The sequence below is a fragment of the Heloderma suspectum genome, chromosome 2 (assembly GCF_057233095.1).
Source record: "Heloderma suspectum isolate Gila_16-S chromosome 2, 16-S_ref, whole genome shotgun sequence".
NCBI classification, from domain to species: Eukaryota; Metazoa; Chordata; class Lepidosauria; order Squamata; family Helodermatidae; genus Heloderma; species Heloderma suspectum.
This window is the reverse complement of record NC_139459.1, coordinates 285,111,963-285,129,278: the sequence shown is the minus strand read 5'-3', so window position 1 is coordinate 285,129,278 and position 17,316 is coordinate 285,111,963. Positions and strand designations below refer to the sequence as shown.

General features: G+C 45.0%; 1 protein-coding gene across 1 annotated transcript in view; it reads right to left on the bottom strand.

Annotated features, from left to right (window-relative positions):
* The window catches only part of BAP1 (BRCA1 associated deubiquitinase 1), a 41,795-nt gene extending 25,491 nt beyond the window's left edge, over positions 1-16,304 (bottom strand). Inside the window, exons 1-11 of the mRNA XM_084839703.1 lie at positions 16,149-16,304; positions 13,331-13,360; positions 13,194-13,248; positions 8,849-8,981; positions 7,921-8,040; positions 7,132-7,193; positions 6,050-6,192; positions 4,184-4,262; positions 3,734-3,857; positions 2,867-3,014; positions 1,300-1,484 (exon numbers count right to left, since the gene is read on the bottom strand). Of these exons, the coding sequence (XP_084695829.1) occupies positions 1,300-1,484; positions 2,867-3,014; positions 3,734-3,857; positions 4,184-4,262; positions 6,050-6,192; positions 7,132-7,193; positions 7,921-8,040; positions 8,849-8,981; positions 13,194-13,248; positions 13,331-13,360; positions 16,149-16,185 (1,116 nt within the window). The 5' untranslated portion in view covers positions 16,186-16,304. The remainder of the gene's footprint in view (positions 1-1,299; positions 1,485-2,866; positions 3,015-3,733; positions 3,858-4,183; positions 4,263-6,049; positions 6,193-7,131; positions 7,194-7,920; positions 8,041-8,848; positions 8,982-13,193; positions 13,249-13,330; positions 13,361-16,148) is intronic.
* Between the last annotated feature and the right edge of the window lie 1,012 nt (positions 16,305-17,316).

Below are 17,316 nucleotides of genomic sequence, written 5' to 3'. Positions count from 1 at the left end.
ATATTTTAACAAACAGAGCTGCACAAAGAAGCGTCTGTGGCTGCACACTCACCTGATCCCCAAGGAACCAGCCTTCTAAGGAACAAGGATTCAATCCTCCTGCTCAAGTGACCCCCAGGCCCACCAAGAGACACAAATGCAAGCCAAAAAGGAAGCAGGGAAAGAGTAGTTCCCCCTTATCCCTTGTGAAAAGCATTCTGGGATTGTACTGATCAGACACACTTTGGATAGTTCAAGGCCCATCATAGCAGCTGAAATTATTCAGAACTTATAAATAAAAGACTCCTAAAAATGCCCAGACTTTGCTCATGATCAAAATCCCTGTTCAACAAGCAGCTATAGACATTATGAATCATTTTACCAAAGCTATTTAGCATTAGTAGCAGTACACACTGACTCTAGTCTTTTCCACAGTTACTCAAAAGCAGAAGACTTGTCTTATGATGGCTTCTGCAGTGGCAAATACACTTTCAAGTATTTTCTTCAGGGTGAAGTTTCTCCCATGAAATTTTTGCCAGACTAAGGAATGAATCTGCATCCATGAAACATCTGTGGGATAAGGGGGGGGGGGCAGACTCAACTCCAGCTTTCCCCAACCTGATGACCTCCATATGTTTTGAGCTACAACTTTCATCAGCCCCAACCAACATAACCAGTGGTCAGGGATGATGGGAGTTGCAGTCCAAAACATCTGGAGGGCACCAGATTGGGGAAGAGTGCTCTTCTCAACAGCCACACCCTGATACTGACTAGATGAGAGGTTCAGTGGAACTCTGCAGGGCACCCAAAAAAAGTGACAATCACTCATGTGGGAAAGCTTAAAAAAAATATGGAGGGATACTCCCTTGTTTAAGAAGGGTTTCCCGCTCACGTGGGAAGGAAAGCTTGAAAGATACACAGGCACTGTCAATGAGCTCTTCAAAACCTAGAAAAAGCCTGAAGGGCTCCTCAAGCCAGCGTGGCTCCCCTACACCAGGTGCATCCCTCTGTCTTCCACTGAAGCCTTGTCAAAGGCGTGCTTTCTACAAGAAGCCCAACTTTTCCCTTCAACGTATACTAGCTTCACGAATTCCAATTTGCACAAGGTATTCTATTCCTTAAAATGGGAGTCTTGCCAGAAAATTCTACATCTCCTGGACATGAGGCAGCACCCTAACCGTGCAAGTAAGTCTTAACCATTGAGAAGTAACTTTTTCCTCTGGAGGTGCAAGAGCCACAGTTAAGAGTGGGGAAAGCAAAACATGTGGCTTGCGCTCTCCCAGATGGACAGCAACCACCATGCTCAAAACCCTCACGCACCTGCATGGGTGACTTGGCATAGTTGTGGTTATCCAGGAAAGCTGGCAGTCTCTGCACAATGGGGCTGGGGTTTGACAGTGCCCCATTTATACTGCTCACAGGGAGTTTATTGCCCAGCTTTGACTTGCTTGGAGGGCTCTGGGTTGACGCAGGCTGATCTTGGCCACCAGAATCCTCAGTACTCTCTGCAAAACACACATATCTCTTGTATTCAGAGGCAACTCTTCCAACTTTACGTTCACTTACTAAGGGCATGCTTATACTTCCAAAAGGAACGTGGTACTTTCATATTCACCGAGCACTGCTTTCCAGAACTCTTTACCCCAAATCCAACAAAGTCAAGCAGGAACATTTAAGTTAGACACAGACGTCTACAATTTGTAACCCTAGCTGGAATTAAGATGAGGGCCGGAATCTCCATTATTTCTTCCAGAAATAAACACAAGCCTTCAGCAGCTTCCTCTGCCAAAGCAGATCCCTAAGAAAGCAAGGCTTTAGAACAGGCGTGGGCAACCTTCTTGCCCAAGGGTGACATATGATGGTGGGAGTGGTCAGAACCGGTGGGTGCTGGGATCCCCCCCCACACACACACACATACAGATTCTCTCCCCACTAAAACAAGGGTTGTTCGTTGTGGGGAAATCCTGCCCTTTGGGGGCCTGATGGATCCCTACAAGGGACATGGCTCAGCTTGCAAAATCCGCCAGTTGGCCCAACTCAGTGTTGGCTGAGTCGTGCCAGCTGGGAGATGTCGGACCAGAGTCTGGTGGGGTTGAGCTGGCGAAAGCTCATCGAGTTCCACCCCACAAACAGATTCCTCCGACATCCCTGGCCAAAACTGGAACATTTCCTAAGCTTAATCGTGTTGGGGAGATGGGGGACAAACGCCATCACATTCTTGGGGGTAGGCAAGGGTTAAAACTCTGCCCATTAACTTCCCCTCCCTGGGCAGGAAAGGCTTTCCTCTCTCTACTTGGAGAGGAGAGGAGGCACTCGAGTGCACTGTGCTCCGTAAGATTCTTGAGAGAGAGAAGTCTTCTGCCACTCTACCCTCTTGACATGTTTCCTCTCCCGTAAGACACAAGAAGAGCCCTTCTGGATCAGACCAAAGGCCAATCTAGTACAGAATTCTGTTCACAAAGGGCCACCCAGATACCCCAGTGGGAAGCCCACAAACAGGACAGGGAGGGCCTGTCCTGCCAAAAAGGACAGGGAGTGGCCTCCTGCTTATGTTCCCCAGCAACTGGCATACAGAGGCATACTGCATCCCATACTGGAGGCAACAGTCTCTTACCTTTGAGAAACCACAGAGTATGGCAGGCTAGAGTGGTTCAGCATCCACCTTCGGCCCCAGGGGAGGTTAGAGGGGTAGAGCATCTAGAAAAATGTGGGGCAGCTGGGCAATGGCAGGCCCAAGGGCCAGATGCAACTCATGGGCTGCGGGTTGTTTGCGTGTGCTTTTAAATTCACCTTCTGAGCATGGTTCCTTGTTCATACTACACTACAGCCTACCTCTGGAATCTAAGCAAACATACCGCTTACATTTTCTAACAGAGCGAGTTCATACCTGTCTGTGTGCTCTCTGGACCCAGCTGCACTCTCCCCAGTTCCAGTGGAGTGGAGGTCTTGCTGTTAGCTGACTTGGGCTCCTCGGGAGGCTGGGAATCCTGAGATTTCTGGGTGTGGACCAGCTCTGGCTGAGTCACTCTGATTAGCTTATGTGGAAGGGGAGAAAAGGGTGAAGCTCAGCAATTCACAAAGTGAAGATACAACACCAAATACGGAAAGCAATAACGTCCTACACATCAAGCCAGTTTTCATCAGCATGCTTCCTCACAAATGGGAAAGGAGTACCCTAGAGTACCATAAAATGGTAAATGATACTCCTAGGGTACTGTATCAGTGATATGTCTTCATGTTATTACTAAGCCCAAGCAACTCTTTCAGAAGAGTCCTGGTTTTTCAGATAAGCACTAGGGAGCCCACCTGCCCTCTTAACATTAATTTGTCTAGTTTTGACATCGAGTACTTGTCTTGGGGCCTCCTTCTTTTGGATTCAAGAGCCTCTTAGGATCCAATCATTTCTGCCCAGGAAATACTTCTAATTCATAAGCCAGCTATGCAGGACAGGAAGCAGAATTAATGGGCTGCAATCTAACTATTAATAAAAAGTAGTAGCAACAACAGCACCAAAAGAGAACAGGATACCACTAAGGCAAAAGACCCATCCCTCCTCAAAAAAAAGTAAAGCTCTATATGCAGTAGTCCTTGTGCTCCTTCCACCATTTTTAAAATGCGAAAAACTGAAAAAGCTGTCCACAACCTAGAGCCCTACTTTGGTACATCAAACTTGAACAGAGAAATACGACACCTCTTCCTACAGCCAGATTCAATCAGGACAAGAGATCTCCCTCCCTCCCTCCTGGCCCCTTACTTGCTGCAATGCTTCTAGTACAGTCTGTCGGTTCATTTTCAGTATGTTCAGCTTGGATTCATACTTCATCCTCCTGTCAGGCACCACTGCCATCAAGTTAAAGCGGATGTCATGATACGGCTCCCTGCAGAGAGACAACATCTTGCACTAGACATTTCAGTCCTAAATACCTGCAGCAGAATCTCTCCCTAGCTCACCATAATGTGCTCCTAATGCCAGTTTAACATCACAGCTTGTGGCACTGGACTGATGAATCCGTTGGGATACTTCATTTTAGGTACTTAACGCAGGTGCAGCAAGTCTTTGGACCAGAACATGTATCTGGAAAAAGGTGGGCCAGAGTAGGATTTACAGAACATGAGAGCCCACAAAAAAACTGTGGCTCCTCTCAAGTACACCTCCAAAATAGTGACACAATCCTAACTAATATTAACTGTTCTAGGCATTTACCCTGCTGTGGCAAGTCCAATCCTCTCCATGATTACTCTCCTAGCTTTGTCTGTCCATTCCTCATCTTCTGCCCAAGGCCCTGAAAAAGCAAGGAAAGACAAACGTGGAAATGTACAGAGAAATGGTCCCTGCTAACCGACTGATTTGTTAATTGGGCTTAACCGCAGGTTCTTTCTCCCATGCAGACACAACAGCAAATGTAAAGTCAATGCAGTAGAAGTAAAAAATACATTACAGGAAAATCATGTACATCCCTTGGGAATGGGATAACCTGAGGTACCCACATGGATGGTGGTTACATTCTGAACCATATGTCCACAATCAACTCATACAAGATATGAAAACTACTCTCTTAAGATGTAACCCATTACCAAAACAAAGAAAAACACACCCCAGAAACATATTCTGATTAAAAAACCAACAACTCATCCCCACTGTAGCCCAGTGCTTTCTAACTCTGTTCCCCATCCAACCTCTTCCACAGAGGTCAAAAAAATAAAATACTCTCCCCGTTCTCGTACAAACAAAGCAAAATAAAAAAGATGTAATAATAATACCCAGCAAACTCAAGATCTGTGTATGTTATGTGTCCAGATATTCCTTGCCTCCAGATAAACATGATTCAGTCCCTCTCATTGTCTAAGACGTTCCTCAAGACATCGCTGTTTTCCAAGGCCTTCTCTAATTTGCTGAGTTTACTCTTCCTCCATTGTCTCTCTAAGACCCTCTTCCTTCCTTTTCCTCATGTGTCTGTTTATTTTGATTAAATGTCTGTGGGCAGACTTTTGTCATAGTTAATTTATTGTTATTATTTAATATATTGGCCTGATCAAAAGAATTTGAGGCAGTTTACATCATAACAAACATACATGAAACAATACAAAAAAAATTAATAGCGACAACAAGTAAGCTAACAGTAGAACCAAAACTACAGACACAGCAGTTATAGAATACAATCAACTCCAAAATCCTAAACGCTCTAAGAACCCAAAATGACAAAACAAACAACCTGAATTAAAATGCCTTAGAAAGTAGAAACATCTTACCTGGTGCCTTAAACTCATAACTTTAGATCCCAGGTGTATGGATCTAGGGAGGCAATCCACAGGTGGAGGGAGCACCACCACTGAGAAATCCACTCTCCAGTCCCCACCTGTCCAGTCTCAGCAGGTAGACAGGGGGCTTGGAGAAGAGCCTTCCCAGATGAACTCACTGCACAGGCAACGTTGAGATAACCCAGTCCCCAAGTGGAATACAGCTTACACTACACCTTGTATTTTAGGTGATTAAGGGCGCAATCCTTCGCATGTTTAGACAGAGGAACGTCCTACAACTCCCAGAATTCCCTAGACAGCATGGCTTTCTGGGAAATGCTGGGAGTTGTAGGGCTCTTTTGTCTAAACATGCATAGGATTGCACTCTAAGAAATAGTATTAATATTGTTAACCCCAACTAGCATTTTTCAGTTGCTGCCCCAGACTGCTGTGGGCCTCTGGAGAGCAAGGACAACTTGAACCACTGCAGAGAGGTGGAAAGCAAGTAGAGCCATCTTCCTCTTTGTCTGCAACTCATTACACCTTAAAGGCCATTGTGCCCTCCCAACATAGGGGAGAACTTCCAATTAAACGGATGGATTGGGTTTTCCCCCCGGGAGGGGCTCAAGGTCTCACTGCAAGACATTTTTTGCTATTACTGGGCAGACATCCCTCATACATTGGTTAAAATAAAGGGTGAAAATATGTTAACCTGGAAAAACATTGCTATTTGACAAGGACTGAAGCTCTGAGGATCCCAAATAGCTACTAGCACAGGACAACATTTTCAATGCTTCTGATAAGCAAAAGCACGGATGCTGGGGTCCCTTACCATGGTCGATGGGATAAACCTTCAGGCCATCCAGCTCAAAGAGCCGCCCCTTGATGGGAACATAGCTGACAAAGTGGAAAGCCTCCATGGTCCGTACAGCACTGATCCCATTCTGCTTTTCTGGCAAATGCCTGGGCTCTGGCCTGCCAAGAGGACAAATACCCAAGAAGTCAGGGTAGATCTGGTTCCTTTTAGAATTTTTATTCTTTTGCTACGTACTTACTTACTTACTTACCTATCTATCTATCTATCGTATGGCACATTCACATTGCATTACAATAAAAACACAGAACGTAATAAATATGAAATATAAAATATAGACAGGAAGATCACAAACGTATGTCTAGGTTACAGATATAGTTTTTTGCTTCAGTTGTCACAGCCAGGAAATCAGCAAAGTCTCCATTGTAGGCTCCGTTTTGACACTCTGTCACTATGTGTTGGAGAGTTTGTTTTACAGCCCCACAATCACAATCTGATGATGTTGTTTTGCCCCATTTATAAAAGGCATCTGCACATCTACCATGTCCCGTGCAAATTCAGTTCAAGGTTGTCCATATTGCACAGGGCTGGTCAAATCCAGGTGGTTTTTCCAAGATGCAGGGCAAGCTTCGGCATTGTGGAGGACAGTTTCCTAACCAATGTTGTTTCCACGTATTGTGGATATTAAAATCATCTTCTAGAAGACCTTTAGCGGTAGAAATGGCTGGATGTCTCGATCTTAGCCTGTTTCGCTCCAAGTAGGTTACGTCATTTAATACTGGTAGCTGGAGATTGTCAATAATCTTCCGATATTCTTGAAGAAGGGCACTCTTTCGTCTTACATCCGGAGGTGGTATGTGGCTCAAAACAGGTAGCCAGTATGTGGGAGTAGGTCGTATCGTCCCACTAACGATGCGCATTGACTCATGCAGTTGCGTATCTATCTTTCTCCTTTTTGCTGATTGTTATATATGGTTTATATTGTTGATTCTTTTTTTTTTAACTTTGTATGCCACCTATACTATCTTGTATATAGGCAGGATATACATTGAATGAATGAATAACTTCACAGCAAAATGTTCTTCTGTCATCCCACTTACCTAGCATGACTGTTATGTGCCTTGGCCAGTTCTGGGGCATTTCCAATGGCATAGCCTTTGCTCTGGGGGAGAAGAAACAGAGCAAGAAGTTAAGACAGATTCTATCAGAATCACATATAGCTTTATTTTCACTAGAGCCCCCTATGACCTAAGGGAGGTCCTCTGCCCCTGATGCCTATCACTATCCCAGTTCTTGTACAGAAGGCCAAAAAAAGTCCTTGACTGAATCCAGAATGGCATGACTGGGGTACTACTGCAAGCTAGTAGGAAAACTCTCTCAGAGCTAAGAAAAGCTCATTTTAAAACAACATGCATAAAGGTTTGTTTAGGGGCTAGGACCACTGTTTGGCCAGACAAAAGAGAAAAAGGTGTCCTCTGATGTGGTTCTTCATTCTTGCCAAGTATCCAAAATAGTTATCCACCGCTGTGCTTGCCAATAGACTATGTGTAGAGATTATGGAATCAATCCTCTGCAACATCCATATCATATTCTATTGTTACTCACATTTCTCCAAGAAGAGGATAACTTTAGGTTGAAAAGCCTCACCTCAGCATTTCTGGCTCCCATACATTGGACCCCTCCTCCTCCATAATGATACTGACAAAACTAATATGCATAGTTAAGTTTCCTTAAGCCATAAGGGGAAGCAAGAAACTGGGGAATAGGTCAAGATGGCAGGAAAAGAGGATGCCACCAAGAAAGGAGATTTTACAAAAGCATCTTGGGAGATCAGCAGCCTACAATGATCTCAATTTGTTCCCACCTGTAAACACTCTGCCGCATCATACCTCTGGACTAAATCCTTTGGTGAATTCCTTCATTCGGCTCAAAGTTGGCCCCAGATCCACACTACTACAGTTCAGGAGGACACTCAACAATGCATGTGTGGCACAAGAATTGGGAATCAGCTATTAAAAAGAGAACATTTACACACAATATGAAAAGCAAGGCAACCCAGCAGTCAGCCAGACTAAGCAAAAGTACAGCCATGACTTTAGGTCTACCACTGCAGCTATTAGGGCCTCTGAGCTAAACATCTCTTCCTACTGCACAGTAACACTTAAAGGTTATTTTAGTACATTTATACATACACCCATCAACAGATATTCTCTAGGCAGCTTACTGAGCAAAAACAAATATAGTATCAAAAATATGCAAATCTGGAAGGAATCAAAACGACACTGAGTTCAACCCCTTCCTGCAAGCTCCCCACTCCCACCTACCAGCCCACAAACATCAACCTACAGAAGTCAGATGTCAGTCTGACATCACTATGCCATTATCAGAGAGCAGGAATGACAAAGAAAGGTAACAAGAATGCACACCATGGAGTCAGAGAGCGAACACTACATCCACTGGACTGACTTTCCTTAGGCCCAGCCCTCTCCCCGGTCATGCTACATAATGAGTGAAGCACATGCAAGGTTTTATTTCCCTACTCCAATTATGAGGATGCCCTACTCTGTACCTAAATTCTAAAATGAGAATTCCTGGAGTTCAAATTGGGGTCATATCGTCTACCCTGGAATGCCATACTCTTTATCCCAAACTGAGTTCGACTGTGGTCTCTCAGTGATGAGGGAAAGGCAGTATCTTACTTATTATGGAACCAATCCTAGTAATTTGCTTTCAGTGCTAGGGATAAGACTGGCTCACATTAAGCCCTGGCTCTACCTACCTGGGGAAATCCTTCTTTCTCCCTCCATATCAACTTACCTGATGAGCAAAGAACATGTTATTGACAATGTCATCATCAATCACTGATGTTTCATCTACTAGAGTAGAGACCTTCCGTCGGGACCGGCGTTCTTCAATCCATTTGAAAAGGAAGATGAACCCATAGACTGTCCTGGTAAAAAGAAGGAAAACAATGTGACAACAGTACAGCTGCATCACTTGTGAAGTATGTATTTCAATAGTTCTCTGGTCACCCACACACATGAGCCAGTGAGTTTTATTCATTTAAACCAAGGGACGGCAACTTATGGCCCTCCAGATGTTTTGACCTGCAACTCCCATCAGACCTATTTATTTATTCATTCATTCATTCATTCATTTCATTTCTATACCGCCCAATAGCTGGAGCTCTCTGGGCGGTTCACAAAAAGCCAGTATAGCCAATGATGAGGGATGATGGGAAGTGTAGGCCAAAACTTCTGGAGGGCCACAAGTTGCCTACCCCTTATTTAAACAATAGCTGGTATTAGCAGGGGGAAATGGACAAAGCCAATACAACCACATTACCAGTTCCCATTACAGCACCACCACCACCCCACCAAAACACCCTTGATACTCCCAAATGCTGACAACTGGAGGCTCAAGACAGCATCCATTTATTTTATGTATTTTAAATATTTGTATAATGCCTTCCTGTAAAAACCAACAAGGCCATGTACAACATATCAAAAACAGTATCATAAAACATTCAAACCAACAATAGAACCCCAATTATTGTACTACTCTATGCTGCAGCATAAAGGCTTTGCAGTACAATTAGTCACTAGCTAGTGTGGCAGTTTTTGATCATTGCCTTGTTGTGGCGAAGGGGCTTGCGTAACTCAGTGAAGCCATAAGCTATGCCGTGCAGGGCCACCCAAGACGGACAGGTCATGGCAGAGAGTTCTGACAAAATGTGGTCCACTGGAGAAGGAAATGGCAACCCACTCCAGTATTCTTGCCAAGAAAACCCCATGGAACAAGGCTAAAAGAGATGACACGGAAGATGAGCCCCTCAGGTCGGAAGGTGTCCAATATGCTACTGGGGAAGAGCAGAGGGTATTTCCAAGTAGCGCCAGAAAGAGTGAAGCGGCTGGGCCAAAGCCGAAAGGACACTCAGCTGTGGATGTGTCTGGTGGTGAAAAGAAAATCCGATGCTGTAAAGAACAATATTGTTTAGGAACCTGGAATGTCAGATCAATGAATCAAGGTAAGCTGGAGGTGGTCAAACATGAGATGGCAAGATTGAACATCGACATCTTGGGAATCAGCGAACTAAAATGGACACGCATGGGCGAATTAATTCAGGTGAGCATCATATCTACTACTGTGGGCAAGAATCCCTTAGAAGAAATGGAGTAGCACTCATCGTCAACAAAAGGGTGGGAAAAGCAGTACTGGGGTACAATCTTAAAAACAATAGAATGATCTCAGTACGAATCCAAGGCAAACCATTCAACATCACAGTAATTCAGGTCTATGCCCCAACCACTGATGCCGAAGAAGCTGAGGTTGATCGGTTCTGTGAAGACCTACAACACCTTCTAGAACTAACACCAAAAAAAGATGTCCTCTTCATCATAGGGGATTGGAATGCTAAAGTAGGAAGTCAAGAAATCACCGGGATAACAGGCAGGCATGGCCTTGGTGTACAAAATGAAGCAGGACAAAAGCTAATCGAGTTTTTCCAAGAGAACACGCTGATCATAGCAGACACTCTTTTCTAACAGCACAAGAGGCGACTCTACACATGGACGTCACCAGATGGTCAATATCGAAATCAGATTGATTCTGTCCTTTGCAGCCAAAGATGGAGAAGCTCCATACAGTCAGTAAAAACAAGACCTGGAGCTGACTGTGGCTCAGGTCATGAGCTTCTTGTTGCAAAATTTCAGCTGAAATTGAAGAACGTAGGGAAAACCACTAAACCATTCAGGTATGACCTAAATCATATCCCTTATGAATATACAGTGGAGGTGAGGAATAGATTTCAGGAATTAGACCTGATAGACAGAGTGGCTGAGGAACTATGGACGGAGGTCCGTAACATTGTTCAGGAGGCAGCAACTCAATCCATCCCAAAGAAAAAGAAATGCAAGAAAGCCAAGTGGCTGTCTGATGAGGCTTTACAAGTAGCTGAAGAAAGAAGGGAAGCGAAAAGCAAGGGAGAAAAGGGAAGATATATCCAACTGAATGCAGAGTTCCAGAGAATAGCAAGGAGAGACAAGAAGGCCTTCTTAAATTAACAATGCAAAGAAATCGAGGAAAACAACAGAATGGGAAAGACTAGAGATCTCTTCAAGAAAATCGGAGATCTCAAGGGAACGTTTTGTGCAAAGACGGGCATGATAAAGGACAAAGAAGGCAGGGACCTAACAGAAGCGGATGAGATTAAGAAGAGGTGGAAAGAATACACAGGAGAACTATACAGGAAAGATCTGAATGTCTTTGATAGCCATGATAGTGCGGTCACTGAACTTGAGCTGGACATCCTAGAGAGTGAAGTCAAGTGGGCCTTAGGAAGCATTAGTAACAACAAAGCTAGCGGAGATGACAGTCTTCCAGCTGAGCTATTTAAAATCTTAAAAGATGATGCTGTTAAAGTGCTGCATTCAATACGCCAACAAATCTGGAACACTCAACAGTGGCCACAAGACTGGAAAAGGTCAGTTTACATTCCAATTCCAAAGAAGGGCAACGCCAAAGAGTGTTCAAACTACCGCACAATTGCGCTCATTTCACATGCCAGCAAGGTGATGCTCAAAATCCTACAAGCTAGGCTTCAGCAGTATGCGAACCGAGGACTACCGGAAGTACAAGCTGGGTTTCGAAGAGGCAGAGGAACTAGAGATCAAATCGCCAACGTTCGCTGGATCATGGAGAAAGCAAGAGAATTCCAGAAAAACGTCTATTTCTGCTTCATTGACTACGCTAAAGCCTTTGATTGTGTGGATCACAACAAACTCTGGCAAATTCTTAAAGTGATGGGAGTATCAGACCACCTTACCTGTCTCCTGAGAAACCTGTACGAGGGTCAAGGAGCAACAGTAAGAACCAGACATGGAACAACTGATTGGTTCAAAATTGGGAAAGGAGTACGACAAGGCTGCATATTGTCACCCTGCTTATTTAACTTATATGCCGAGTACATCATGAGAAACGCCGGGTTGGATGAATCACAGGTCGGAATTAAGATTGCCGGGAGAATTATCAACAACCTCCGATATGCAGACGATACCACCCTAATGGCAGAAAGCGAAGAGGATCTAAAGAGCCTCTTCTTGAGGGTAAAAGAGGAGAGTGCAAAAGCTGGTTTGAAACTCAACATTACAAAAACTAAGATCATGGCATCTGGCCCCATCACTTCCTGGCATATAGAAGGAGAAGAAATGGAAGCAGTGACAGATTTTACTTTCTTGGGCTCCAAGATCACCGCAGACGGTGACTGTAGCCATGAAATTAAAAGACGCTTGCTCCTTGGGAGGAAAGCTATGGCAAACCTAGACAGCATAGTCAGAAGCAGAGACTTCACCTTGCCGACAAAGGTCCGTCTAATCAAAGCTATGGTTTTCCCAGTAGTAATGTATGGCTGTGAGAGCTGGACTATAAGGAAGGCTGAGTGCCGAAGAATTGATGCTTTCGAACTGTGGTGCTGGAGAAGACTCTTACGTGTGCCCTGGACTGCAAGGAGGTCAAATCAGTCCATCCTACAGTAAATCAACCCTGAGTGCTCATTGGAAGGACAGATCCTGAAGCTGAAGCTCAAATATTTTGGCCACCTAATGCGAAGAGAAAACTCTCTGGAAAAGACCCTGATGCTGGGAAAGACTAAAGGCAAAAGGAGAAGGGGACGACAGAGGATGAGATGGCTAGATAGCATCACCGATGCAATGAATATGAACTTGAGCACACTCCGGAAGAGAGCGGACAGGACAGGAAGGCCTGGCGTACTATGGTCCATGGGGTCACGAAGAGTCAGACACGACTGAACGACTGAACAACAACAACAGTGTGGCAGTTTGGATGACTACAGGACTTTCTATAAAAGCCACCTTATTTATTTATTTATTTTAAAAAAAACACTGCAATCTCAATGCAAGAAGTTATTCTACGCTTATCACAATTTTTAAACAAGTGGTTAAAAATTATCCGTTATCAGTTCTGCCATGACATTATTCATCATCATCCAGGCCATTAAGAATATTTGTGGCATTTCCTATTTGACAGAAATGGAACAACTTCCACACAAATTTCAGCAAGATTATTATTTACAAATATCAGGATAAGTCGCAACTTCAAAGGATACTGTGGTTCCCTCTAATCAATATAATGGTTAGTAGCTTACCCTTGGCATTTGCTCTGTAGATCATAGATTTCCTCTACTTGAACCCCCTTAACACCTACAGGAAGATACAGCAGGTGTTAACGTATGGGAAGGAACAGCCAGGAGAGATGCGTAGATTATTGTATGGTCATACTCACCAAAATCCTCTACTAAGAGTGTGAAGAGCCCTGCAAAAGAACATGAGACAGAACTGTTACTTGCTGAGCACCACATGTATTCTGCAGAAATAAACTTTTGGCATTTATTTTAGTCTAACCCATTGTGAATGTTAAAGCAAGATCAAGATTAGAAATTCTGTAGGTGAAGCAGAGTATTGGATGCCTTCATTAAAATAATAATATATATTATAATGGTATAATCAGAGCCAGCTTGACAATACAGGCAACAAAAGCAGCCACCCAGGGTGGAACAATTCAAGGACCACCACCACATACAACGTGCATTACTGCCCAGATGCTGGCTATTCTTTTTCTCTTCTTCCACTGTAGCTTCTGTGTTAGGTTGCTACTTTTACCCTCCATCTTCAGTGGAGGAGGAGCAGCAGCACATGTCTTCTACTGTAGTAGGTGCCAGTCCCATAGCGACTAGCCAGGCACCATCAATGAGGGATAATGCAGCTACTTTGTTGCCTTCAATCTGCTTGGATGGGAGGTGACCCGGTGAATCCTAATCTCAGCAACCAGTGTGTGTATGGTGGAGGAGGGGTGGGTGTGCACTCAGAGGATGAGCACAAGGAAGCAACAGTGGCTGGCCCTGTAAGAAATGACCCCCACCCCAACTCAGCATGTCAGATGGGGTAGGAGCAGCAACAGTTCAGGAGGCATTGATTGGAGTGAGTATGAGGAAGCTACCAGACGCAAAGACACAAACAAAGCCTCCAAACCTGAGGCACTGTTAATTTATTTGAATGTGGGATGGCATGTGGGGGTGTGGAAGGGGAAGCAGTCTGGAGTAGGTGGAAAGTAGGTTCATCTTAGGGAAACCAGGATTGGGCATTATGGTCATATAACACCAGTGCTTTGTCAACTTCACTGGCTCATAGTCCATTTCTTGGTTCAATTCAATGTGCTGGTTTTGACCTTTAAAGCCCTTCGCAGCTTGGGACCAGAGCACCTGACATAATCACCTGTCTATACATGAAGATCTTCAGCAGAGACCATTTTCCAGGCGCAGGAGCTGTCTGAGGTGCTAGTGGTGGCTTACCAGGGAAGGGACATTCTTGTTGGTGGTACTGCAACTATGGAATGGTTGTCTCAGCAAAGCTTGCCTGGCACCTACTTTGATGTCATTTCAGCACTAGCCAAAGACATTTGAGTTTACCAAAGACTTTTAGGGCACAATCTATGCATGTTTAGACAGAGAAAAAGCCTACAACTCCCAGCATGCCCTAGCCAACATGGCTGGTTGGGGGCATGCTGGAAGTTGTAGGCCTTTTCTCTGTCTAAACATGCATAGGATTGCACCCTTAATGTTTTATCTCCGCTGATGGTTTTATGCTGCTCTTCAAAAGCTATACATGCTTAATTAGTCCCACATTTACATCCTACCCTTCCTCCAAGGAGTTCATAGTGACATACATTGATGGATCAACAACCCTGTGAACTAGGCTGGGCTGAGAGAGGGTGACTAGCCCAAGATCTCCCAGTGAGCTTTGCAGCCCAAGTAAGGATTCAAACCTATGTATCCCCAATCCAGGTCCAACATAGGGGAAAGAGGGGAGGGGACTGGGGGATCAAGGGGCAGGCTGACAGAAGACTTCCAACATCATATTGGCTCAGAAATAAGATAAGCTATTTCTGATTTTTTCAAAGCAGCTCAACTTATTTTCTGAGCCAATCCAACACAAACCTGGAAGAAGTCACCCATCTCTAGACTGCACATGCAAAAATAGCACCTGAATTTCCCCAGCCTCAGAAAATAGGCTGCTTGTGACCAGTGTATAAAGGCAGGATAGAAATGTAAATGATACTGTTGCATATTAACTACAGTTATTTTCTGTGGAAAGTATATATTGCCATAGCTGTGTTGACTGTTTATAACCATCATAGCCTTCTACATTTTCAAAAGAAAGTACGAGTCATCCTTGCATGGTGCATCTTCTAAATCATTTGGTGTTAGATGCATTTTAAAGTCCTAGTTTCACTATTTGATATGAAATATCTGGACTCTTCTTTCACATCAGCTCTGACAAATAGACAGGTGAGTTTGAGTTTGTAGCAGGACAAATGCATGGGAACGCATCCTTTAACTATGAGAACAAAGGGCTCCAACTGGGTAAGTGGTAAAGCGGTACACAGACTTACTAACAAGAACCTGGGAATGGATAGTGACATCTTCAAATGCAAAACCATCTGACACACAACTTCATGAACCTAGTTTACACGTCTAGTTGTCCAGTGTGTCTTTGGGGGCAGGGAGTTAATAACTGGGTCTCAAGACTCCTGTCACTGATTGCCACAGATATCCATGCCCCAGCTCCTTCTCAGCTTTCTATTCATGAGTCCCCTCAAAACAACCTTCCTCAACCTGGCACCCTCCAGTTGTGTTGGACTACAGCTGGGGGATGTTGGGAGCTGTAGTCCAACACATCTGGAGGGCACCATACTGGGGAAGCCTGCCTTACAGCTATAGTTGTCATCTACACAGTGCCACACACTGACACTCCCGTTCTACCATCAAACCTATGAGACCATCTCATCCCAAGCTCTCTCCCTCAGGCAGTCCTCTCCCTCCCTCAGAACCCCCCTGTAGCTGCCACCACCCATAGCCGTGCCATGCTTAGCATCCTAGCTACAGCAGGGAAAGGCGGAAGTCCACCTCCCTCCATCCTCTCCTCCTCGAGATCTCCACCGCCCCACCCTCCACTGCCCAGGGCTCAGCCTTGCCCCTTCCTTAGGCCTCCACCCATGACTCTCCATGGCAACCCCGGAGCTCGCTCGCTGCTCGCTCACTCACCGGGGTCGCTCTCCAGCTCCAACCAGCCCTTATTCATCTTCCCCCGGGGCCAGGCCTCAGCGCCATGACCGGCCCCAGGCCCCCTCAGCCAGCCGTCAGAAACCCGCCTCCCCCACTGCCACAACCACCACCTACAACAACAGGACCCGCCGCCTCACGTTCGGAGCGACGCCTGCTGCGCTACGTCATAGCAGCGCGACTCTCTGCGGGTCTCGCGCTATAGAACGTCGGCCTTCGCGCAGGCGCACAGAGTGAGGGTCCGTTTCCTTCTGCCGGGCTCGCTCCCTTCCTGGCTCTCTTGCGGGTGGAACTTCAGAACCGGGTTCCAGCTACGTACGTAAGGATTAAGCCACCCTAAGGCAGGGAAAGGAAATCACATGGCTCAGGAAGCATCCCCGCCCCGAGCGCCATCCGGACGTTTCTTCGTGGAGGCGGTAAACTTTGGCGGAGAATGCGTTAAACGTATACTAAGGAGGCTGCAATTCTGTGCATCCTTACCTTGGCGTAGGTCTCACTGAGCCCAGTGGTGCGTACTTCTTAGCAGCCGTGAATAGGCTTGTACGCATTTATTCGATGTATTACTGGAGCAGATTATTTGCATACCTTCCAAGCAATGAACCAAATATTGACGTAGAAAGCTTGACTGTAATCATTTTATTTATTTTAAATGTGCTGTCAATCAGTGACGAATGCACTGTAGTGTGATATGTAAAGGCAAATATGCCAAATTAGTAAAATGTAATTAAAGGGGCGAGTGAGATGCATGGCTTGTGAATAATTACAGGAAGTAGAATCATAGAATAGTAGGGTTGGAAGGGGCCTACAAGGCCATCGAGTCCAACCCCCTGCTCAATGCAGGAAGTTACTTCCAAAGGAAGTAACTTCCTTTGGTTCACAATCTACCAAAAACAAAGTTGAATCTGTCTGCTTGAATTTTTAAAAGTGAGCAATTTGGATTATTGGGGGGGGGGGTTACACTGTACAAAGCTTCTGCTTAGGTGCCAGGTGATTTTGACATTACTAGGGAAAAATGAAATAAAGGAGATGAAGAATCAAAAACATAAAGAAGAAACCCAGTGGAGATTTCACACATGCTTTGGGGCACTTTTAAAGTATCTGTCTCTGTTTAGTCCAACCGAAACTCTCCCCATGACCTGAGTTCGATCCC